The sequence below is a fragment of the Hippopotamus amphibius genome, chromosome 4 (genome assembly GCF_030028045.1).
Source record: "Hippopotamus amphibius kiboko isolate mHipAmp2 chromosome 4, mHipAmp2.hap2, whole genome shotgun sequence".
Taxonomy (NCBI): domain Eukaryota; kingdom Metazoa; phylum Chordata; class Mammalia; order Artiodactyla; family Hippopotamidae; genus Hippopotamus; species Hippopotamus amphibius.
Window position 1 is genome coordinate 61,803,130 of NC_080189.1, and position 24,606 is coordinate 61,827,735.

A 24,606-nucleotide genomic window follows, 5' to 3' on the forward strand; every position below is an offset into this window, starting at 1 on the left:
CCTTCTGTTTGGGCAGAACTGGTTCCACATGCAAGCATAGCATATATCAGAAGAAGCAATTAGTATTGAGAGAAAAATAATGAGCCATAATATATAATCAATTTAAATAGCATTTAAGCAAGTATAAGGCTAGGACAAAATAATGGACAGTAACCTCCATTTTTATAATAATTTAATCATTACCGACTACTTTTTTTTTCTAAATAAATTTATTTATTTATTTAATTGGCTGTGTTGGGTCTTTGTTGCTGTGCATGGGCTTTCTTTAGCTGTGGTGAGTGGGAGCTACTCTTTGTTGTGGTGCGCGGGCTCCTCATTGCCGTGGCTTCTCTTGTTGCGGAGCATGGGCTCTAGGCACGTGGGCTTCAGTAGTTGCAGCAAGTGGGCTCAATAGTTGTGGCACACCAGCTTAGTTGCTCCGCAGCATGTGGGATCTTCCTGGAGCAGGGATCGAACCTGGGACCCCTGCATTGTCAGGTGGATTCTTAACCACTGTGCCACCTAGGAAGCCCCCTGACTACTTTCGTATTGACAGGTATTTTGTACAATTATTTGCAAGTAGACTTGCAAATTAGTCAAGGGGACTTAGGACAAGAGTTCTGTGGACATGCAGCCACTCTCAATAGAGAGAAATTCAAATTCCCAGGAATAGTTGCTTTTATTTTTAGACAGTCATCCTAATCCACAGACTCAAAAGGCTTTAACCACTGGGAGTGGGGGGTGGGGAGGAACACTTTAGAAATCACTTAGTCCAACTCCTTTACTTTAGAAAATATTGCCCCTTGGATGAAAATCACTTATGTACATTTCAGCAGAGAACTCTTTATAGTGAATATTTTTGCTAATTAATGTTTGCTACTAGGGGACTAAAAATGTGGCAATAAATTGCAATATTTGTTGAAAAGATATTTCCTTTCAAAATTTTGGTCAATCCACTTATTATTGTACTTGTTTATAAAAATAGCTACCATTTATTGAGTACTTGAATATTGTGGGGCTTTGCAAATATCTTCTCAATTAACCAAAACATTCGATAACTCAAAAATGGGCATCATTATTTCCCTTTTACAGTTGAGGACCACGAGGCTCAAAAAAGCAGCCAGTAACAGAGCCAGGATTAAAGCACATTTTATCTAATATCTAGTATTCTATCAGGTTGTATCACCTTGAAAACATTTTTAAAAAGGTACTAGAAAAAAAGGAAAACCTGAATACTCTCCATAGTTACTCTAGTATGTGACTTTTCAAGTTTCCTTAAAAAATATGTGCAAGTGGCAGATTCTATTGATGTTTACCCTAAGGAAAAGATGGTCACAAAGAGGGCCGGCATGCTGAAAATACTTCAGAATTAAACCTCTGATTAAGTGTGAAAAATCCAAAAGCTTCAGTATTTGTCCAAATTGTCCATGGTATTTTACCATGCTATTTACCAATTGAATATCATGGTAAAATGATTGTGGGCTCATTTGAGATAAAACATAATAGACAGCAGATAAGACTCAGAGGTCGCACTGGGTCTATTTCTCTTTATTTCTCATGTGGAGCATTGATGTTAATGCTTGAAGAGCTAACGCCAGGTAAGCAGAAGTCACTAAAAATTGTATTACCTATTGATCAGAGATACTTAAAAAGGAGCTTGGCCCACCTGGCACTCAACAGGAGAGTGGAATTAGAACATCAATGTACAGGGAGGGAAGACGGACATGATTATATCTGTTATTTATTCTATTAGAGAGGCTGGATCTCAGACTTCTGTTGCTCAGGAACTTCTAAAGAGTTTCCACCCGTGTGCACTGGGAAAAAAAATCAGTATTCTGAAGTCATTGATTCTAATTTTCTATATATGTCAATTAGGTAACATCTGCTCATTGTGCGGTATGAATCTTTTATATCCATACTGATATTTTGTCCACTTGTTTTATCAGTTACTGAGGGATATGTTTCATAATCTCCTACTATGGCTGTATATTTATTTTTTATTTATTTTTATAAATTTATTTATTTACAACAATAAAAAAAAGGAGGCTGGATTTCAAGGGTGGTGAGAAATAGCTCTCCTCTTGCTTTAGGTTTTGTCATAGGCTGGGTTCCCCAAAGAACAGATTCTGAAACAGAGATCAGAATGCATACAGCTTATTAGGGAGTGCTTTTGAGATCAATGCCTTTGAAAGGGAAGAGTAAGAAGCACGAATGGACAGAAGGAGAAATTGAACTATGATGTAGTCTTAACAAAGACCTTAGTCAACCCAATGGGGAACTCTGACGATGAAATGGCCCTAGAGAATATTACAGGTTGAGGTTGGCAGGCTGGTTTTTATACCCCTGTGCTAATTAGTCACTGGATGCGAGTGCCCTGAAAGAAGGCATGATCTTGAGTTGAGGCAGGTATCTGCACCTGAGGCAACTCCCTGAGAGGGTTGACAGCTGAGGGCTGTCTGTTGGCAGTACTCCCAATAGCTAGGGGAATAATTCTTTCAGTCCTGAAGGGAGATCAGAGCAATGCATCATTATGTCCACCTCAGGTTTGCTGCCTCTGATCACATGTACAGTATTGTTTTTACCATTTAAGATGTCTGGAGTGAGTCATCATAAAATACCCCAGCTTGGTGAAGATTAACCTTGCCTGTCAACTTTACTGGTCACTTAGGTATTTCCTTAGACTTGAGATCCTCACTAGAAGGACCAAATGGTATCTGGGAAGTCAGGCTGGTGTTTTTCTGTGAACAGGATAAGAAATCACAGTAGTTAGTGAGAGAAGATGACCAAATAACTCAAAGACAGAAGCCAAGTAAGGAAGGAGTGAAGACCAGGTTGTGCCCAGCCATCTGTGTAAGAGGATGGTGATCTTTGCACAAACAGATCTGGGACTAAATAAAGCTCTTTTATTGGCTGGATTTAGCCAAAAGGCTGTAGCTTGCTGACACCCCATTTAAAAGATTATCATTAAAATCATGGATCAGGAATCTGGTTGGTTTCATTTGCACTCTGCACCGCAAGATTTCTATCTGTGACCTTGGGCAAGATTCTAAAACTTTCTCTGTCTCAATATCTTCACCTATTAGATGAATGTAATAATAATAACTGTCTTCTGGGGTTAGGAGTAGGTGATAGTCCAAGTTCAACACTGCGTAGATTGTCTGGCACTTACTAGGTTCAGCAAGCAATTTTTGGAACTGTTATTGTTATATTTATTACTATATTGAGTTAATTGAGTTTTTTCTGTCAAGCCACTCTTAGCCTAAATTTTGGAGGCAGGAGAATAAGAAAATAGTTCAAGTTGTTAAAATTTTAAAACAATAATCAAGGAAAAAGTTGTATGAAGATTCTTTGTACTAGTTTTGCAACTTTTCTATAAAGTCTGAAATTATGTTTGTCTGAGTTGTGGCTATTGTACTCTTCAGCTCCAGAATTTCTCTTTAGTTCCTTTTTATAATTCTCTTTATTGATATTTTGTTCATACATCCTTTTCCTCATTTCCTTTAGTTCTTTGTCTATGTTTTCCATTAGTTCTTTGAGCATATTTAACACAGTTGTTTTAAAATCTCTGTCTAGTAATTCTAATGTCTCAACTTCCTCAGAGATGGTTTCTACCAATTTATTTCATTCCTTGGAAAGAGCCATACCTGGAAGTCAGATTCTCTCTCTTTCACAGGGTTTGCTACTTTTTGGTTGCTGAAGGCTGTGGCAGTTTGTTAAATGTTGTTCCCAAACTACTATTGCAAAGACTGTATTCTTTGTCAATGTGGTCACTGAAGTCTCTGTTCCTTAGCTTGTGTTCCAGCTAGTGTTTTGATAGAAATTTCTTTGAATGCTAGGAACCTATGAGTCTTGGCAAATTGGCTCTGATCTTCAACTTGGCAGGCCTGCATTATGCCAAGGGATCAGCCCAAGGAAGAATTTAGGGTCTTCTCAGTGTCTTCTGAGCATGTGTCTTACCCTGGGCCTGTACATGGCCTTCTAAATTCCCGCATATACATAGTTTCTTTTAAATGTCCTAATTTCCCAAAGAAACTCTGCCCAGCTTTTGCCTTAGACAGTCTACTGTATGTTTCAAACATAATCTCTGCCCCCAAGTGTCTGAGGATTGTTAATTTGACTTGCAGTATTTTCAAGCTCTTTCTCCTGAGTTCTAAATTAGGGGAGACAGAGTGGAACACCTAGCATCCATCCTTTAGGTTGCCCCCTGTGTCAGTCTGCTTGGGCTGCTGTAACAAAATACTGCAGCCTGGATAGCTTAGATAACAGAAATTGATAACAGAACTTTCTCTCTCATGGTTCTGGAGGCTAGAAATTCAAAAATCAAGGTACCTGCCTATTCAGTTTGCATTCTCATTGTGTCCTCACATGATGGAGAGAGAGAGAGAGAGAGAGAGAGAGAGAGAGAGAGAGAGAGAGAGAGAGAAATGCGTGAAAGCTCTGGTATCTCTTCTTCTTACAGGGGCACTAAATGTATTGAATGAGAATCTCACCCTTATTGCCTCATTGAACCGTTATCACCTCCTCACAGGCACAAGTCACACTGAGGATTAGCACTTCAACATATGAATTTTAGGGAACACAATTCAGTGCACAGCACCCCCCAACAGATTAGAAAAGATTTTACAATAATGTGTGAACAGGGTCAGCTTTGCTCCCTCCAGAACAATGGAAAGAGCCCCACACTGTTGCCACTTTAAGACTACTCACATTTTATAAGACTGCCCCCATGCAGGGGTAGAGGGAGTAGAAGGACAAGGAAATCACTGCAAAATCTTCCTACTATTTTTTTGCACAGTTATTTTGAATTTAATGGGCAGAACTCTTCATAAAATAAAGATAGCAGAAAATCAATTTGATTGAGAAATAGCTGGGCTGATAAACTTTACCAGATAATGCACATTACAGGTATCAAGTTTTTTCTATTACTTATAAATAAACCAAATTATAAAATTTTAGGGAATTCCCTGGCGGTCCAATGGTTAGGACTCCGTGCTGTCACTGTGGAGGGCACAGGTTCAATCCCTGGTTGGGGAACTGGTCACCGCCCTGGAGGCAGCCACTCTTTCCAGTTTCTTATATGGCCTTCCAAAGATGAAACTACGCACCTCAGATGGGGACTCTGAACCCAATCACACCTCAGACTGGACTCAAACTCAGCCGCACTTCAGATTGGATTGAACCCACAATCTCCCAGCTGAAACTGCACACCTGGTCTCAGGCCTTAATGAAACTCAGGTTCTTTATGTCTTAGCACAGAAGGAATTTGGCAGGAGGCAAAGCAATAGGCAAAAAGTAGATTTATTAACATAGGACACTTGTGAAGGATGTAAGCAGGCAGGCAAGAGGGCTCTGCCCTGAGAACTAAGTGGGAAAGCAGATTTCTTTAGGGAGACACACACGCCATAGACAGAATGCAGTCCATCTCAAAAAAGTGAGAGTGGCCCTTCCTGCTATTTTGAAGTGCCTTTTTATTGATTCAGTGCTCATCTGGTTGCTGTAACCTTTCAACTGTTTTCCAGAGTTCTCAAAAATTGGTTCTGACTGTTTCTGCTTGTTTTTCGATATTTCTGTAGAAGAACAAGAGGTGGAAGCTTCCTACTCTGCCATTTTGCTCTTTTTATTCAAAAGACTGAAATTTTTGCTCATAAGTTTTATGTTATTCCTCAGACCAAAGCTTTCAAAACACTTTTTACTTCTTACAAATGAAAAGAACTATTTAGATCACTCTTAAATGAAGTGATGAAATATATTCTAAAGAATGGAAAAATTATCCACTCAAACTAAATTAACAAAAAAAAAGTGTAACAATATAAGAATACAGTGTAGGGATTCATGGAACTCAAGAGCAGTCGGGCCATTTGAGGGATGGGGGTCATGAGAAATCTGAGAGAAGCTAAAAAATGACTCTCTGCCCTTTCTTTCTCTGTCTCTGTGAGAGTACCAAAGCTCAAGGTCATTTCCCTTCTCAGATAGTCTGCTTAATTTCTCTCTCTCCTTATACAATGGGTTCCCCTTATCTTGGGTTCACATGTTTGAGTTATAAGTCCCTGTTTAGGTTATAGTTTCAGTGTTCAACAGAGAGCAACTACGATTTCTCTTCCAATTCCAAATTCTCAGAGGAAAGAATCTGATTGATTCAGATTCTATCAGATTCTTTCAAGGATCAAACTATCCAATCAAGAAGGGAGGAGAGAAAAAGATGGCGGCAAAGTAGAGGGACGTGGAATGCATCCCTCTCCACAGATGCATTGGGAATGCACCAAAAGACACAATAATTCCCACAGAGAACCAGCTGAACACCAGCAGACAGCCTCGGACACCAGAAAGGACTGCAAGGAGCCCGACATAACTGGTAGGGAGGCACCTATGACGGCTCAAAGAGGGTGAAGCAGCGGAGCTGTGGCAGACGGGACGGAGTGAGAAACACACAGAGGGTCCACACCGCAGCTCAGCATTCCCGGACCGAGAGGTCGATTCACAGCTGAACAGAGGGTCGGGGAGTGGGAGCATGGGAACTGGAGAGCTGGTCCAGGGTGAGAAACATTGTTGCCAGTAAGGTGACGGACGGAGAGGACAGGAGGGAGGAGGTCCGCGGCGAGGAGTGCCTGCCCCTGAGAGCTGCCCGGCCATGATGGCGGCTGGTTGGGGGGGGGGGATGGGGAGGAGCCGCGCGCATAGCCTCTCTCTCTCTTCCTGCGCCTCTGCAAAAGGCAGTGGAGAGACGCCCTGTGGGCCACCTAAGGCGCTCAGGGATAACAAGTACCCTCAGGCACTTGGGCGGGGCTGGATTAAAACCCCTTGGAACGCTGGCAGCAGGGAGGCAAGAAGGAAAAAAAAAAAAACCAAGAGAGGCCCAACTCTGAGACTTTCTGTTTACACCTGAGCCACCGGCGTCCCTCTGCAACAGGCACCTCCAAGCCCAACTGAAACAACAGTGCACCACTGCTCACTCACTCCCAGGGGAAGGAGCCACTATTGTACCCTCTTCCTCCCTATACACCGACCCTTACAGACGAACAATAAAGGAAGCTCTGCTGGCCACAGAATAATGCAAAAAAACCCAAAGCAAGTAGAAGGACACTTACAGCTGAGATTCTAAGGAAACAGAAATATTAGTATCAATCCTATTGAACTGGTCCATTCTGGGATCAGTTCTGGATTTTTTTTTTCTTTTCTTTTCTTTTTTTTTCCTTTGTTAATTACGATCTTAGTCCTAAGGGACCTACAAGTTTCATAACATAATTTTTTAATGCTATTTTTTATCCTAGTTTTTTTTTTTGCCTTTTTATATACTTCTATTTCTAGCTAACTTTTTGGTAGTACAGACAATATATATCTCATACTTTCCTTTCATCCCTATCTTTTATACATTTCTATTCCTTTCTTTTTATTTGCATATTTCCAATCACACGACGCTTTTCTGTTCCCCTTTCTTCCAATCATTTTAAGTTTATTTTACCTTAACATACGTATAAGCAACACTATCGGTCTGCTCAGACTCCTTGCTCTATTCTCCAGATGACGCACTGCCTTGGTATTTAATATTAGGTTTCTGTCTTTATCTTAGTTCTTAGTACAATTGTCTAATTTCATTCTGAGAATCTCCATTCTGTCTGGTGGTACTCTAGCTCTTTTTTTATATTTGATCCTAGCTTACAAAATCTCCCTGGATTAGTGTTTGTATGTGTAAGGTGTTATTTGTTTGTTCGTTTGCTTTTGCTTTTGTTTCTGATTTGTTCTGTTTCAGTTGTCAATTTCTGTTGGGTTTCTCTTTGAATATCTGATACCATACTGGGGTTCTGTCAGGTCTTTCCAAAGCCTTATGTCCTAATGGATTCAGTAATTGTGTCTTATACATGTATGTGTTTCCTAGACTTAGTATTTCTTTAACCCAACACTTGGACATTAGTCTGAGGCTTGGACAGTCTTCTATAAACACCTCTATTGCCGGGACAAGCAACCCCAAAAGTTTGGACAACCATGAGGAAACAAAGAAACACCATGCAGGCAAAGGAGCAGGAAAAAAACCCACAAGACCAAATAAATGAGGAGGAAATAGGAAAAATGCCTGAAAAAGAATTCACAGTAATGATAGTAAAAATGATACAAAATCTCGATAACAAAATAGAGAAAGCACAAGAAACAGTTCATAAGGACTCAGAAAAACAAACAGCAATGGATAACAAAATAACTGAAATTAAAAATACTCTAGATGCTATAACCAGCAGAATGACTGAGGCAGAAGAACGAATAGGTGAGTTGGAAGATCGAATGGGGGAAATAACTGCCACAGAGCAGGAAAAAGAAAAAAGAATAAAAACAATAGAAGACAGTCTCAGAGATCTCAGTGATAACATTAAGCGTACCAACATTCAAATTATAGGCATCCCAGAAGAAGAAGAAAACAAGAAAGAGTCTGAGAAAATATTTGAAGAGGTTCTAGTGGAAAGCTTCCCCAACATGGGAAAGGAAATAATTCACCAAGTCCAAGAAGCACAGAGAGTCCCATACAGAATAAACCCAAGGAGAAATACACCAAGACACATATTAATCAAACTAATGACAATTAAACACAAAGAAAAAATATTAAAAGCAGCAAGAGAAAAGCAACAAATAACATATAAGGGAAAACCCATAAGGATAACAGCTGACCTTTCTACAGAAACTCTGCAGGCCAGAAGGGAATGGCAGGATATACTGAACGTCCTGAAAGAGAGAAACCTACAGCCAAGAATACTCTACCCAGCAAGAATCTCATTCAGATTTGAGGGAGAAATCAAAAGCTTTCCAGACAAGCAAAAGTTAAGAGAATTCAGCACCACCAAACCAGCCTTACAACAAGTGCTAAAGGAACTTCTCTAAGTAGGACACACAAGAAAAGGAAAACACCTACAAATACAAACCCAAAACAATTAAGAAAATGGTAATTGGAACACACATGTCAATAATCACCTTAAATGTAAATGGATTAAAGGCTCCAACCAAAAGACACAGACTGGCTGAATGGATACAAAAACAAGACCCTTCTATATGCTGCCTACAAGAAACCCACTTCAGACCAAGGGATACATATAGACTGAAAGTCAAGGGATGGAAAAAGATATTTCATGCAAATGGAAGTCAAAAGAAAGCTGGAATAGCAATACTCATATCAGACAAATTAGACTTTAAAGTAAAGACAATAAAAGAGACAAGGAAGGACACTACCTAATGATCAAGGGATCCATTCAAGAAGAACATATCACAATGGTAAATATCTATGCCTCCAACATAGGAGCACATCAATACATAAGGCAAATGCTAAGAGCTATAAAAGGGGACATCAACAGTAACACAATAATAGTGGGAGACTTGAACACCCCACTTAGACCAATGGATAGATCATCCAAACAGAAAATAAATAAGGACACACAAGCTTTAAATGACACATTAGACAATGTTGACTTAATTGATATTTATAGGATATTCCATCCAAAAACGACAGAATATACTTTCTTCTCAAGTGCACACGGAACATTTTCCAGGATAGATCACATCTTGGGTCACAATCAGGAAGGGAGAAAGGTCCTATCCTATAAACAGGGCTATAGGGACCAAACCTCTAGATGGGAACTGGAGGAAAAAGAAAGAGGAAGAGGGTGCTTCTCAATGGATGATGGACAGAAACCCAACAAAGTATCTATCCCAATCCATTCTTAGATTTAAAAACATTTAAATACAACTTAAAAGAAAGAAGAAAAAATTGTGCCACGTTATGCAGCTAAAATTTGTAAGTCAGTTCTTTGCAATCACAGAGGTAACAAACACATTTATAAATAATTTACTGCTTAGGGATTTTAAAGCCTCACCTACTTCATTTACAACAAATGTATTCTGCTTTTGTTGAGCCACCAGGGAATATAATTAAGGAATATTCTGAGTTTTATTCCAGGAAACTAGAAGAACACAGGGTAACCCCAGGGAACCCAACTTTCTAAGTTGAGAATATTTCTCTGGTTCCTCAGCGCACACATGGCAGTTTCTGCTTTCAAGCTAATATGTTGTGAGTCATGCTAAGGCTTCTTCCCTTGAGGTTAAAAGTATTTCCCAGACTTTCCTTTTTTCTTTATCTCCTCCTCTGCTGTGTTCTCCACATTTATCCCCTTCATGCGTCGGTCAATTCAGAAAATAGAACTAGCCTTTCCATCTCGCTCAAAATCTTGGTTGGTTTTCTGAAGATGTAGCTGCAAGGAATAAAAACTGTTTGGAAAACGCTCTCTTAGGTTCCACAGAATGAAAATACTGTATCCTGGCAGGAATTTTCAATATGAGACAAGAAGCTCCGTTAAAAAGCACACTATCTCCAGAAAAGAAAGTTCTCTTTTTTTTCTAGGGTTCTTCTCCCTATTCAAGTTAATAATGATGGTAGGTAGTCAAGGTCATCTAAAACCACAAATAATCTGATATCTAGATAAGTCAGTAGTTTCAACTGATTTAGAGTCACAGCAGAATAGCAGAAAACAAGAAAGAAAATACAACAAAACCAGGAAGTTTGGATAATTCATCCGCCACATTATCAAGACTTGAATCTTACACTAAAGCTCTGTCTTACTCATCCTCATATATTTACCTCTGGAGTCAGCCACACCACCAAATTGTGCATTGTGTATAATCGCATAATCTCTACCTCTGATGTTCCATTATATAAAGCCTTCCCTTCTGTGCCCAAGTCTTTCTCTTTGAAAGAGAAAGACATGTATTCTACCATTTATTTTCTTGCTGTTGGGTGCAATTTTGCCCTGTAATAAATGCTTAGACTCAGACCAAATTATTGGTTAAATGTATGTTTATTACTAAGTATGTTTAACTACCACTGTTACCATAAATGGAGGCACACACCCAACCACAATTACCAATTAATTTTTGAAAAGAGAAAGGAGCCAGTCATAATTATGTATTGCTTTTAAAGTGCAATAATATTTAAACAGGTTAATAAAATGATATCTGACATATAGTAACTTACCATCCTGCCATACTCTTAAATCCTAACTGCTTACTATGAATGATGCTAATATTTTATAAAGGTACACAGTAAAATCAGTTATTACTTCTTGAAAGAAAAATCTTCTTGAAAGAAAATTCTTAATGGTATACACACCTAAAATATTTAATACTCAGTTGCTTAAAAATGAAGTAGGATATACCTTAAGAACCTAATGTAGTTAAAATAATGATACTGGGAGCACTATTCATGTCTCAAGGGTTCCACTGCTCTATTACCTATGTGTTTCTTCCAGGATTGTCAATGTTCAGATTTCAGTAAGATTTACAGTTAATCTCCTATGATCATGTCAGAAAAACCCTACATAATACAGGTGTCAGGGAAAAAAATACCAGCATTGTATGTTACCTGCTAAGTGAAAAAGATATATTGTACTTCATTCAATTGTTTACTCACTCAAACAACAAATAATTAAATACCTACAAATGTGTCAGGCATCGTGCTAAGTAGGCTCTATTATACCCAGCTGTAGTAGTTATCTTTGCTGCACAACAATTATCCCAAAATTTAGTGGCTTAAAACAACAAACATTTATTATTGTACAGTTTCTGTGGGCCTGGAATTTGGAAGTGGCTTAGCCGAGTGCTTCTGGCTCACGGACTCTCTTCTGGTACAATAAATATACTGACAAGGGATGCAGTCATCTGAACACTTGACTAGAACTGGAGGATCTGCTTCCAAATTCACTCACATGGCTGTTTTCAGGAGTCCTCAGTTCCTCAATGGCTGTTGGCTGGAAGCCTTAATTATTCATAATGTGGGCCTCTCTATAAGTTGCTGAGTGTCCTTATGACATAACTACCTTTCCCCATAGAGCAATTCCAGACAGAGAGCAAGAAGAAAGCTGGCATATGTTTTATAGTCTCCTCTAAGAAGCCACACTACAGCATTTCTATATTCTCTTTATGAGAACAAGTCACAGTCTGAATTCTAGGTGAGGGGAATTAAGCTTCACTTTTGAAAGAAGTATCAAAGAACTTGTGAACATATTTGAAAACCACTATACCAGTAAATATAATTTAATTTATAGGATTTAATCTAATTATCATGGAAAGATTTGTTAATCTAATTGTAATATTTGGGTATTTAAAGGAAAACTAAGTTTATTAGAGAGTGGCTTTTTGTCATTGTTTGTTTCCATTTTGTGTCCCTATTTTCATCTTACCCTGTCTATTAAAAAATTCTACATAGAGTGCTAAATAAATGACTTTTCCTATCTTTTGCTGTCAGTTAGGAATTTCATTCAGTGCTTATAACAGAAAACCCAAACAACAAAACCTTAAAGAGGAGGAATTTATTCTGCCTCATATAACAACAAATCCAGAAGCGGGCAGTTTAGAGCTGGTAAGCTGACCCTCCAAAGCAATCATGAACCCAGGCTCCTCTGGCTTCCTATGCTATTATTTTGTTATTGTGGTTGAAATAGAGCTGCCCCACCTCTAGCATCATGTCACTGTTCCAGGTAAGATAAAGGACAGGTATAGGTCCAATGGCTAACAGGAAACTTCTTCCATAAAACTCTGAGCTTCTCCTAGTAATAACCACTTTCATTTTGCTGACAGGTCACATGGCCAACCATGGCTTATAGCAGCCCGAGGAAGTAAATTTTTTTTTTTGGGGGGGGTACACCAAGTTCAATCATCTGTTTTTATACACATATCCCCAGAAGTAAATATTTTAATTGGACATACTGTCACCCCGAAAAAAATCAAAGTTCTGCTAGTAAGAAAGAAAGGATTTTGGTTTAATCAACTACCAGTGTCTATCACCGTGCTCCAAGGAGCCTTGACACAATTATCCTGCTCCAAGGAGCTTTTTTTTTTTTTTTGGCACACGGGCTTAGTTGCTCCGTGGCATGTGGGATCTTCCTGGAGCTGGGATCAAACCCATGACCTCTGCATTGGCAGGTGGATTCTTAACCACTGTGCCACCTAGGAAGCCCTCCAAGGAGCTTTGACACACATTAGTGAAACACCACAGCAGATGGCCAAACATACTGTCCAAGGTTTATCTGTCTTTCAAATGGGAGAATCTGGTCATTTTGAGTCTCATATATAAATTATATTTTTCAAAGTAATCACAACTTTCTTTTTTCTAGTTGATATTGAAGAAATATTGGCTGACATTAATGTCACTTCCAGGAATTTATTCAAGGTGACAGCTGCACAGCTGTGCAAAGGTACATGCATTAAAGAGCTCATTACAGAGTTGTTTAAAATAGTAAACATCTGGGAAAAAAAGAAAGAAATCAATAGAACACTGGTTAGATAAATGATGGTACATCCACTTAATGGACACTATGCAACTTTTAAAAATGATGTTATTCATGGTATATTGTTCAGTGAGAAAAGCACTGTGTACATAATAAAATTCAGTTTATCATACATTGTATTTATATACCTTTATGTGATTTTTACTCTTATATATGTCTGGAAGAGCATAACATAAACTTTTAAAAATGGTTACCTCTGAATTATGGGATTTGGAGAACTTTTTGGTATTTGTTTGAATAAGTATGTATTGTTTTCATGAAAATAATAGCTATTTTCAAAAATACCCAAAACAGTAGGAGGGGCTGATTTGATCTGGTGTTGTTTGTATCAACATACCTTCTTGCCACTAAGAAAATTATCTTAGACATGCTGTAGCTGAGCTTTTCCTTGGAAGGGTTTCTTATTTTTGCTCACTGGAAAAATATTACTACTTATTCATTATAAATTTTAATAAAATTAAAATAAGATAAGAATCCTGAGGTGTTTTATTTTGCTTTCTATTTGGAACACTTTGACCTCTGAAGGGCCTTTTTTTCCTGTTTCACAGTGGCTATAGAAGGAACAGGGGTGAGGCTGCGGAAGAAAGATGGAGGCAAGGATCGAAGAGAGGAGTCTAGAGGCATGGGCCAGGGAAAGAGCACTAACCTGGACATCAGATACTTGCTCTTCTTTTTTACAGTGGGCTTCTCAGTTTCTCTTTCTGACCTCAGTTTTCTCATCTGAAAAAATGAGAGGTTTGGATAAAAATCTAGATGTTTTTAAATTCTTTTGGGGGACTTCCTAGATGGCACAGTGGTTAAGAACCTGCCTGCCAATGCAAGCGACACAGGTTCGATCCCTGCTCCAGGAAGATCCCACATGCCATGGAGCAACTAAGCCCGTGTACCACAACTATTGAGCCTGCGAGCCACAACTGAGCCCATGTGCTACAACTACTGAAGCCTGTGCGCCTAGAGCCCCTGCTCCACAACAAGAGAAGCCACCAAAATGAGGAGCCCGTGCACCACAATGGTGAGTAGCCTCCACTCTCTGCAACTAGAGAAAGCCCATGTGCAGCAACAAAGGCCCAATAAATAAATAATTTATTTAAAAAAAATTCTTTTGGAAGATTTTCAGATCTATTAATGGCATATCCTGGTAAACTACACTAAAGCTGAATCTAAACAAATTAAAGCGGGGGTGCGCATGGGGGACAAGAACAATACCTTACTAACGTGGTTTATTATTTCTCCCGGACATGTCAAGTAACTTGCCAAAGTTACACAGCTAATAGATGGAGGGAACAAGATTCTAGCCCAGAGGCCAAGGCATTAAAGAACTGCTGAGGAGGGCGTTTAAAGGAACCAGGGTAGCTTTCTCACCCTCAAGCTAGGCCTTGTAAACGATGGTTAACACCAATAAAGTCAAGACCTCACCGCATCTCCTGACTGCTGTGGGGTTGCCTCAATCGCCCGAGGGCTCCTCTCTTTAATCCAAAATCCAAAAACGGCTTTCTGACGCAAAGTCCCTATGCCAACTAAAAGGGGGGGGGGGGGGGGGGTGAGGTTTTGTAAGGCTCTGAGGAAGCTCTTCTGGCCACTGCCTGACAACAGTGAAGTGAAGGCAGAACCGATGATCACGTGTGCCTTCAGGAGGCTTTGCGGTATCACTAAGTGGGTTTTCAGCCCCTGCTGATGCACCTACCTGGTTCTCCAACACCCGTTCGCGTACCTCATCTTGCCGTAATTCCTTTCATTAAGGCCAGAGAGATACCGAGTAAAGAGAATCGGGAGGCGGGGATAACAGGGGTAAAAAGAACGGTTTAAGAGCAGGCCATAAGACTCCTGCAGGGTAAATCTCTCCCTCAGACAAAGGTCCCTTAGGTACCCGCAGCCTCGGCCTCTGCAGTCTCGCTGCTTCAAGCCCCTCTCAAGATCCGGAAGCGAATGCAAGCCCCTATAGCACCATCAGGAGGGCGGAGGCCGCCAGTGAGGAGCCGCAAGTGGGCTGCGACTGTCGCTCAGAGAAGACCCGACTTCCCAGACCTCTTCGCACAAGGGCGGGGCGTGTGCTCGACGGCCAATCCCCGCTCCCGCACGTCGCCGTAGCCCCGCCCCACCCCGCCCCCTCTCGCTCCGCCCTTCCCTGGGGCTGGTGCAGCGGCGGCGACGTCAGCCCTAGGAGACCCCTGGGTGGCGGCTGCGCCGTCGGCGGGCCGCGGCCTGGACGCGCTGCGGGGAGGGGCGGAGCGAGCGGGCGGGAGCGCGCGCTGGGCCCGCCTCGGCCGCCGCCGCCGCCGCCGCCGCCGCCGCTGTCGGGGAATGATCTGGGCGGCAGCGGGCGGCCCCGGCTAGCAGCCACGAGCCACTTCTGCGGCTGCCGAGAAGAGCGAGGGTCGCCGGTCCCTTGTCGCCCCCCTCCCCGCCCCCCAGGAGGGGCGAGAGGGAGCCGAGGCTGATGTCAGGTACGGCCGGCGGAGGCGCCCTCAGGCTGTGGGTCCAAGGTCTCGGTTCCCCTCGCCCTCCCCCTCTCGGAGCGTGACTTGGGGGGTGGGTGGAAATGGAGGGTGGAACCCCACCCCCGGCGCCGCCAAACAGGTGTCTCGGAGTTGCCGCGGGGGCTGGGGACGTGCGGGCTCCTGAGCGAGGCGCGGGGCACTTCCTGCTCCCGGCGCCTCTGCGAACTGCCCCTGGGGCCGCCTGCCCACCGGGCCGCTATTTTGTTGACAAGTAGCGTCCTCTGGGTCTTGGGTCCGTCTCTTGCCTCTTGTGCCCCTCGCCTCGTCGCGCGCCGCCCGCCGTCGGGTGGCGACGGTGAGGCGCAGGCTGCGCTCGGGACCGCGCGGCTGGACCACTTAGCGGTCCTGCCCCGCCGGGCCCTCCCCCGCAGACCTGCGGGCGCCCAGGTGTGGACACCTTACAGGAGAGCAGCTGGGCTGCCGCGCCGCCCCAGCGCCCAGAGAGCGGGCGCCTTCCGCAAGCGCCGGGGGACTTCCTTGGGGCTCTCTTGGATCATCAGGTTTGTCTGTGGCTGATTTGTTCTTTAAATCTGGCAGAGTGAGCGAGGAGGTGTGTTTGGGCACTTGCTGCGTGGAGGACGAGGGAAGGTATATTTTCCTGCCCGTCTCCATCCCCCACCAGGTGTGGTGGGAGTAGTAGGTGCTGACAGATTGGCGTTACAGCTTTGAATTTGGATACATTGTGTACTCAAAAAATGAACGAAATTTAGGGGTGGGGATTTATTCTTGCCCAGCTCTTACCCGCTCCCTTTATTATTATTTTCAAATGGCAAACAAAACATCACACGCTTTGGAAAAGTTGACTAGATTTATAATCCAGTTTTCTCAGGTCCTTCTAGTCATTGTGGTATATCCTTTTAAAGCTTTTCAGATTGGAAACTATTATCCTAACCATGAATTGGTTTCATTATGATTTTAAAAGTTAGTTACAAAGGTAGAACTTTAACGCAGTAATTAGGCCAATGTTTACCCAACAGAAATATGTTCATTTACCAAAAATTGGGCATTGAATATAGATTGCTCTGCCTGGTGCCAGGAGAAGGTGTTGTGCATGATTTCTAATTGTTTAATTCTGATATCAGTTTGGACAGTGGGAATCTGAGTTTTTAGGAGGTAAAACTAACTTCTTGCAACTTTCCACACTTTTATCAGATAAATGCCACATGCTGTGTAGTCTAAGTATTGTGTATAGTAATTATATTTTATTTTCTGCCAGCCTTAATGTATATTGATGTACAGTTTAATTCAATGTAAAGTTTCAAGTTACCAAACAGTTAACGCATTTTACCATATGTTAAGTAAAACAGTGATTTAGTAAGGAAAGTATGACTCACTTAAAATTCTTCACAGGAAAAGAGTATGGTTTTTTTAGTACTAGTGGAGAACTATTAGATGTCTCTCTTTGCCTGGAATTTCTGTTTTTCTGTATCTTTTTACTTAGGGTTCAGCATTTTAAAAATATTTTGTGGTTACTACCCAAAGATTGGTATTTTTCTTAAATATGCTTTTTAGACTAGTATAGATTATACTAGTCTACATTTCTGAGTAAATTCAATATCCAGAAGTTACTAGGATTTTATGACAAACCCATTTAGGAGTACATCTTAATTAATGATCACCTAGTCATAGAAATAGAAAAGTGTGTCATTTAGGTATATGCTATATACCATTTGTATACTGACTTGTGCTCACTAAGAGCTAATACAATTTATAAACCATGGTAATTTAAAGTAGAGTCTCTGTGTGGAGAATTATTGATTGGAATTCCTGTGACAGTGCACTATAAACAAATATTAAATGGAAAATGGACAACTTGATTCTGAAATTTAATTCAGATTCACTTAAAATTTTAAGCTTCCCAATACAACCATGTTACTTTTAGAAGATATGTTGCAATTTGAGTAAAGAGACTAGTGTACAAACTATGGCAAGGTGGAAAGAATATGGCAAAATTCTTTTATGCAAACCTAAGTGGGATTAAGGTCATGTTTTAAAAATAAGGGGGGAAAGGTAGAGAATTGTTCCATAAAAGAGAAGTTAGCATTTTATCTTGAAATCTAAATATGTATCTAATGTGTACGTAAATTTTCACTTTACGGACTTTCCTGGGAGCACAGTGGTTAAGGCTCCATGCACCCAGTGCAGGGGGCCTGGGTTGGATCCCTGGTCAGGGAACTAGATCCCACATGCATTCCACAACTAAGGCGCCCACTTGCCGCAACTAAGGAACCTGCCTCCTGCAACTAAGACCTGGCACAACCAAATAAATAAATATTAAAAAAATTTTTTTTCACTTTACAACTAATTCAGATGTCCTATGGGAAAATACATGCCAAAGTCTATACTGTGTGAAAATAAGAAGTGTCTCTTGAAGAAAAAAATATAAAGAATCTGTTATATGTGAGATAGCAAGGTAGGAGAAACCAAAAAGAAAATCTGAGAAAATTATCAAGAACCTGTCCTGTGAGCTGCCTTGCACATTTAAGGGACACGTTGAGGGCAGAGGGAGGTCATATTAAATTGGGGAGATTCTGAAACAGGAAATCTGAGTAGTTCACAATGAAAGCTGTATTTTAAAACACCTAAAGTGGTGCAAGTTGGATAAAAGGCAGATTTGAAATTTATATATACAGCTTGGTGTAGTCATTTGCATTTTTGGTCATTGTATTAGTTTTATAGGGCTGCTATAACAAAGTACAGTAAACTGAGTGATTTAAAACAATTTATCATGTCACAGTTTTGAAGGATGGAAGTCTGAAATCAAGATGTTGACAGGGCCGTGCTCTACCTTCTAGGGAATAATCTGTTCCATGCCTCTTAGCTTCATGTGTCACTGGCGTTCCTTAGCTTGCAGTTATATCACACCAGTCTTTGCCTCTGTTGTCACATGGCATTCTCCCTGTGTGTCTCTGTCTTAATATGGTATTCTCCCCTTTTAGTAAGAACTTCAATCATATGAATTAGGTTCCACCGTGCTGACCTAATCTTAATTTGATTACATCTCCAAAGGCCTTATTTCCAAACAAGGTCGCATTCATAGCTACTGGGATTAGGAGTTTAACTCCAGTCTTTTTGGGGGACACAGTTTAACTCATAAGTCATGTAATTTATCTTTTACAGTATTCAGTAAAATTTTAGCACCATATAGCAGACCAATTCAGAGGGCACATTGGAAACAGTAAATTTGTTTACCTCACTCAGTCCCTACTATGTGCCAGGTCATAGAGGTAAAGCCACGTGAACAGGTGGACAAAAATCTCTGTCCTCATGGAGCTTACATTCTAAGATAATTGTTCTCAAAATGTGGTCCCTGGAACCTCAGCATCATCTGGGAACTTGTCAGAAATGCAAATTTTAAGGCTCTATTCCCCAGACTTCTTAATTTGGAAAATCTTAACAAGCCTTTTAAATGATTCTGATGTAGACTCAGATTTGAGAACCACTGATCAAGATGGATAAAAGAGACAAGAAACAAGATGAGTAAGTAAAATTTGTAATATATTGGATGTTAATAGGTGCTGTGGGTAGCAATAGGGTGGCCAGGGAAGACCCCCTGAGAAGGAAAGGCCTGAAGGAGTTGGGGAGTGAGCCATGTGAGTATCTGGGTGAGTTGTGTTCCCAACAGAGAACAGCAAGTGTAAGGACCCTCACATGTTTGAGGAGTAGCAAGGAGTCCAAAGTTAGAACATAGCAAGGAACAGATAGTAATAGATTCAGTTTTTGACATTGCTCTTTGTTCCTTTTTGGCCTATAAAAACCAAATACTAGAAGGAGAAATCAGCAAGAGAGGAGTGTGGGGTTAGGTTGGCAGATTGTGTGAGGTTCATCTTAAGGTTTTGGCTTTGTCTCTGAGTGACATGGGGAAGACACTAGAGGGTTTTGAGCAAATGAGTGACATGATCTGATTTAAGTTTTAAAAGGACTGGTAAAAATGGATTGAAGAAGCCAGGGATGAAGAAAGGGAAAAGTTAATTAGGAGGCTGTTGTAACAGTTGGGAGAGAAAAAGTGGATGGGTAAGAGGAAGGGAGAAAGGTGGCTTGGACTAGGGTGGTAGTGGTGGAAGGAAAGGTTAGAAGAGGTACAAAATTTAAAACACACATGACTGTAGTGAAAAGTAAGCTTTTTTCTTCCTTATCTAGTTACTTCAGTCACCCAGTTGCCTGTGTGAGGATAGACTAGTATATGATCTAGATATATTTTATGTATTCATTTGGTGATATCTGAAGACATTTTTGGTCACAACTAGGGGGAGTGCTACTAGCACCTAGTGAGTAGAGACCAGGGATGCTGCTAAACACCTTACAGTGAACAGGACAGCCTCCACAATGGAGAATTATCCAGCTCTAGATGTCAGTTATGCCACGGTTAAGAAACACTGGCTTAATGGGATTTATAGAGGTTAGGGCATGGATGGTGGAGGGAAGGGGGTGTTGTATAGACAGAAAAACAGTAGGAGTAGAGGAGCTCACTACATTGAGATATTTGTTGAACTTTAATAGTTCAAACTTGCTGAAGCATACATTATAAGGGAGGGAGAGGTGAGGGTGGGGGGGCATATTGTACCTGTATGGTAATGTAATTCTTTGAAAGCAAAGTTATAAAACAGTAGGAAAACTAACACATTATTAATTTTATATTAAATATCACTTATGCCTGTGTAAGCATAAATAAGTATCATATATTATGTATTCAGGACATAACTTTTTATTAATTTTTTTCAATATTTCTAACCTACATGGTTCATCTGCAAGTTTTTTCAAATTGTCACAAATCTCCAAAAAAGTTTTCCAATATGTTTATTAAGAAATATCTGCATATAAGTGAACGTGGGCAATTCAAACCCATGTTGTTCAAGGGTCAACTGTAGTTATCTTTGGTGAGAACCTGAGGTAAAGATGGGAATGAAAACGTACCCTTTGCGTGTGTATGTGTGTGTATATGTATGTATATACATGTATATGTACATGTGTATATATATGTATATATATTTAATCTATGGCTTCAGTTAGGATTTGTTTTTCTCACATTTCTTATTTAAAAAGTAGCCACTACACCTTATTAACAAAAAGCTATAATCTGCCAGATGTGCAAAGATTTTCCTTATTAGTGCATATAAATCATTGTTTTTAACATCTACAACATATTCTATGGTATGGATGTACCATATTTTTTTTAAACCAGTTCCTTGTCAACAAACATACATCTGTGGTTATGACTGCCATGAACATCTTTGTACATCTGTTTGGTGTGCATAAGAAAAATTTCTGATCATGAAATGATGGGTTAAGGTATACTTGAAAAATTTTAAAGATATTGCCAAACTACCCTTCCAAAAGACAGTAAATATATATATTCTGAGAAACTGTATGAGCGCCAGTTTTCTCTCATATCTATGTCAATACTGGCTGTTACTAAACAATGTTTTTTGGCAGTATGATAGGTTGAAAATAGTATCTCTTCATTTAAGGTTTACATTTCTGTAATATGAGTGAAATTTGAACATCCTTGACCATTGTATTTTCCTTTGAATCCTTTATTTTCTTTAACTGTTTTTATTTTAGGTTGATCTTTTGTCTTTTTTCTTAATGATACTTTTTATTTTTTGCTGCCCAGATTTTTTTTAACATTTTATACAGAAACATACCTTTCAGCCAACAATTTCACTGCCAGGAATTTATTCAGTGAATAGCCTTATACAGTTTTACTATAGTTATACCTTTTGAGTTTTGAAAAGATCTCAGTTCGTGATATAAAAATGTAAAAAGATGTTTTCTTCTAGTTTGGTTTTAATTTCATTTTGTAAAAATATTAAAATCTTAGAAATATTTGCAATTTGAAAGAGAAAGGGAGGGATCCAGATGGTTGCTTTTTATCTTTTTCCCAGAAGATTATTTCAAAATCATGTCTTGAATGAGCCATCTTTTTCTTGATTTGAAATGCTGTGTGTATTATGTATTAAATTTCCGTATGTACTTGTTTGGTTTTTTTTGAAACAGACTCTCTATTTCAATCTGATAATGACCACCAGGGATATACATCTTTAGGCTAACAAAGTTAGGTTAATTAACTTGCTGCTGTGAGGGAGATCACACACCAGAGGAACTGCCAGAGGGGTTAGGATTATTATAGGATTCTGGAGAAGGGTAGAGTTGAGACAAAATTTAAATGAAGCAATATTTGATAGATTTAAAGCACAGCAAGACTGTGAATCGGGTTAATTAACATCAGGCCTAGGCTGAGAAGCAGACTTAAGAGTCCTGTTTCCTTGGAGACTACAAAGTTAAGATAAATGTGGAATGTTGTGTCTGGGAAACCCTTATCTGAAGCTCTGGGTTGGAAATTGAGGCTCTTTCTAATGATTCATCATCCATGCAAGAGTTGGGTGTTGCAGTCTCACTAATACACTTTCAAATAATTCTGACAGTCTGGTTGTAGAGAAAAAAAGTTTCTCAGTAATATATCTTTAGTATGAATTAATAAAAGTGTTAAAAAAATTTTTTCCGATTAGATACACTGATATGCCTGTTCAGCCTGAATATCAGATTGTTTTAATTGCTATACCACGTTATACTCACATGTTTATTTCTCCAGAAATCATTTACAGTAAGTTTTACCACATTATTTAAGTTTTAAAAATCTTGTAATTTAAGTAGGTCTGTCTAGGCTTAGTCCACCCCCATACCTCTTTCAGGAATTTCCCAGGTATACCCTCATGTTTATTTTTCCAAACTTTTCAGTTACGTTTTACCAAGTTACTTTTAAATAGCTTATATTTTAGTTGGGATGACATTATATATATAGATTAATTTGGAAAAAATCTAGATCTTTATTATTGATTTTTTTTCCAGTATTTTTTATTGTGGTAAAATACACAAAATATACCATCTTAACCATTTTTAAGTGTACAGTTCAGTGGTATTAAGTACATTTATATTTTGTAGCCATGACCACCATCTACCTCCAGAATTCTCATCTTGTAAAACTGAAACTCTACACCATTAAATAGTAACTCCCCATTCTCCTCTCCTCCCAGTCCCCGGAAATCACCATTCTATTTTCTGTCTTTATGATTTAGCTAAGTATCTCATATAAGTGAAATTACAGTAAAATACCCTACATACGAACCTTCAAGTTATGAACTTTCAAAGATGTGAACGTTTGTTTGCATGTTCAGTCACATAAGTTAGTTCACGTCTGGCATACATTGTTACATGCGTGCATCCTCTACAAGTGGTTGTGCTTTTATATACTTTATTGTTCAGTACTGTATCAAGTACAGTAGTACAGTATCTTTATTTCAAGCCCAGGATGTTTGGAAGCAAGGGTAAAAGCGGTGGTGATGTAACTGGTACTAATAAGAAGCACCAAGTGCTAACAATGGAACTTGCTGTGCAGCATGAGGAGCTTACTAATGAAGACCTAATGGAATTGGAAGCCCAGAGAAAGGACGAAGAGAGATGAGGAGAAGAAGTAACTGAAAAACTGAAGAGATTCACGATGCAGGAAATGGCGAGGGGATTTTCTTTATTTGAGGAGGCACTGTTAGTTTTTGAGACACAGGACCTGAACGGTACACGAAGGTTGCAGCAGCCTTCAGAATGCAATCCAGTGCTACCATGTCATCTATGACGAGAAAAAAAGAACTATTTCCCAGACATCACTGGATCGTTTTTTCAAGAGAGTAGATAGAATTGAATCCAGCAAGGAACCAGAACCTATGCCATCAGCGTCAGTCATGAGTGAAATTGCATCTTGCCCTCCAACTCCTATTGCTAACAATCCTTCAGCTCTACCATCTCCCACCTCCTCTCCCTCCTCCAGTCAATAACTCTTCTTGCCTGTTTACTCAATGCCAGCCCCTGTATGCCAGCTGTTATACTGTACTATTGTACTTTTCAAGGTACTGTACTGGAAGATTAAAGATGTTTTATTTTGTGTGTGGTTTTTTTATGTATTATTTGTGTGAAAAGTATTATAAACCTATTACAGTACAGTACTATATAGCCGATTATGTTAGTTGGGTACCTAGGCTAACTTTGTTGGACTTAACAAATGCACTCAGAACAGAACTCGTTCATATGTAGGGGACTTACTGTATATAGTGTTTGTCTTTTTGTAACTGGCTTATTTCACTGAGCATAAAGTGCTCAAGGTTCATCCATGTTGTAGCAAATGTCATATTTTCCTTACTTTTAAAGGCTGAATAATATTCCATCTTGTGTATATAACACATTTTGCATATCCATTCAACCATTGATGAACATTTGGGTTTTAGCTATTGTGAACGATGCTGCTATAAAAATGTACAGATATCTCTTTGAGACCCTACTTTCAATTCTTTTGGGCATATACCCAGTAATGGAATTGCTGAATCATGTGGTAATTCTATTTTTAATTTTTTTGTGGAACTCCCATGCTCTTTTCCACAGTTGCTGTACTATCTTACATTCATACTAGTAGTGCACAAGTGTTTCTATTTCTCCACATCCTTAGCAACATTTGTTGTTTCCTGGATTTTTTTGATAGTAGCTATCCTTAATGGATGTGAGGTGGTATCTCATGATTTTGGTTATCATTTTCCTAATGATAAGTGATGTAGAGCATTTTTTTCATACTCAACATGTTCATGCCTATTGGCCATTTGTTTATCTTCTTTGGAGAAGTGCCTATTCAAGTCCTTTGCCCATTTTTGAATTGGGTTTTTGTTGTTATTGTTAAGTTTTAGGAGTTCTGTATATATTCTGTGTATATTAATCCCTTACTAGATACATAATTTGCAAATATGTTCTCCCATTCTGTGGATTGCCTTTTTACT

The 24,606-nt window shown here is 39.7% G+C and overlaps 1 protein-coding gene across 5 annotated transcripts in view; it reads left to right on the top strand.

Annotated features, from left to right (window-relative positions):
• The first annotated feature begins 15,553 nt into the window (after positions 1-15,553).
• C1GALT1 (core 1 synthase, glycoprotein-N-acetylgalactosamine 3-beta-galactosyltransferase 1) overlaps positions 15,554-24,606 on the top strand; it is a 71,281-nt gene continuing 62,228 nt past the window's right edge. For all 5 annotated transcript variants that reach the window (XM_057733695.1, XM_057733694.1, XM_057733690.1 and 2 more), the window contains exon 1: positions 15,554-15,736. Coding sequence is in view for 1 of the 5 variants with exons in the window: in XM_057733692.1 (XP_057589675.1) it covers positions 15,730-15,736 (7 nt within the window). In the remaining 4 variants the exon portion in view is untranslated. The remainder of the gene's footprint in view (positions 15,737-24,606) is intronic.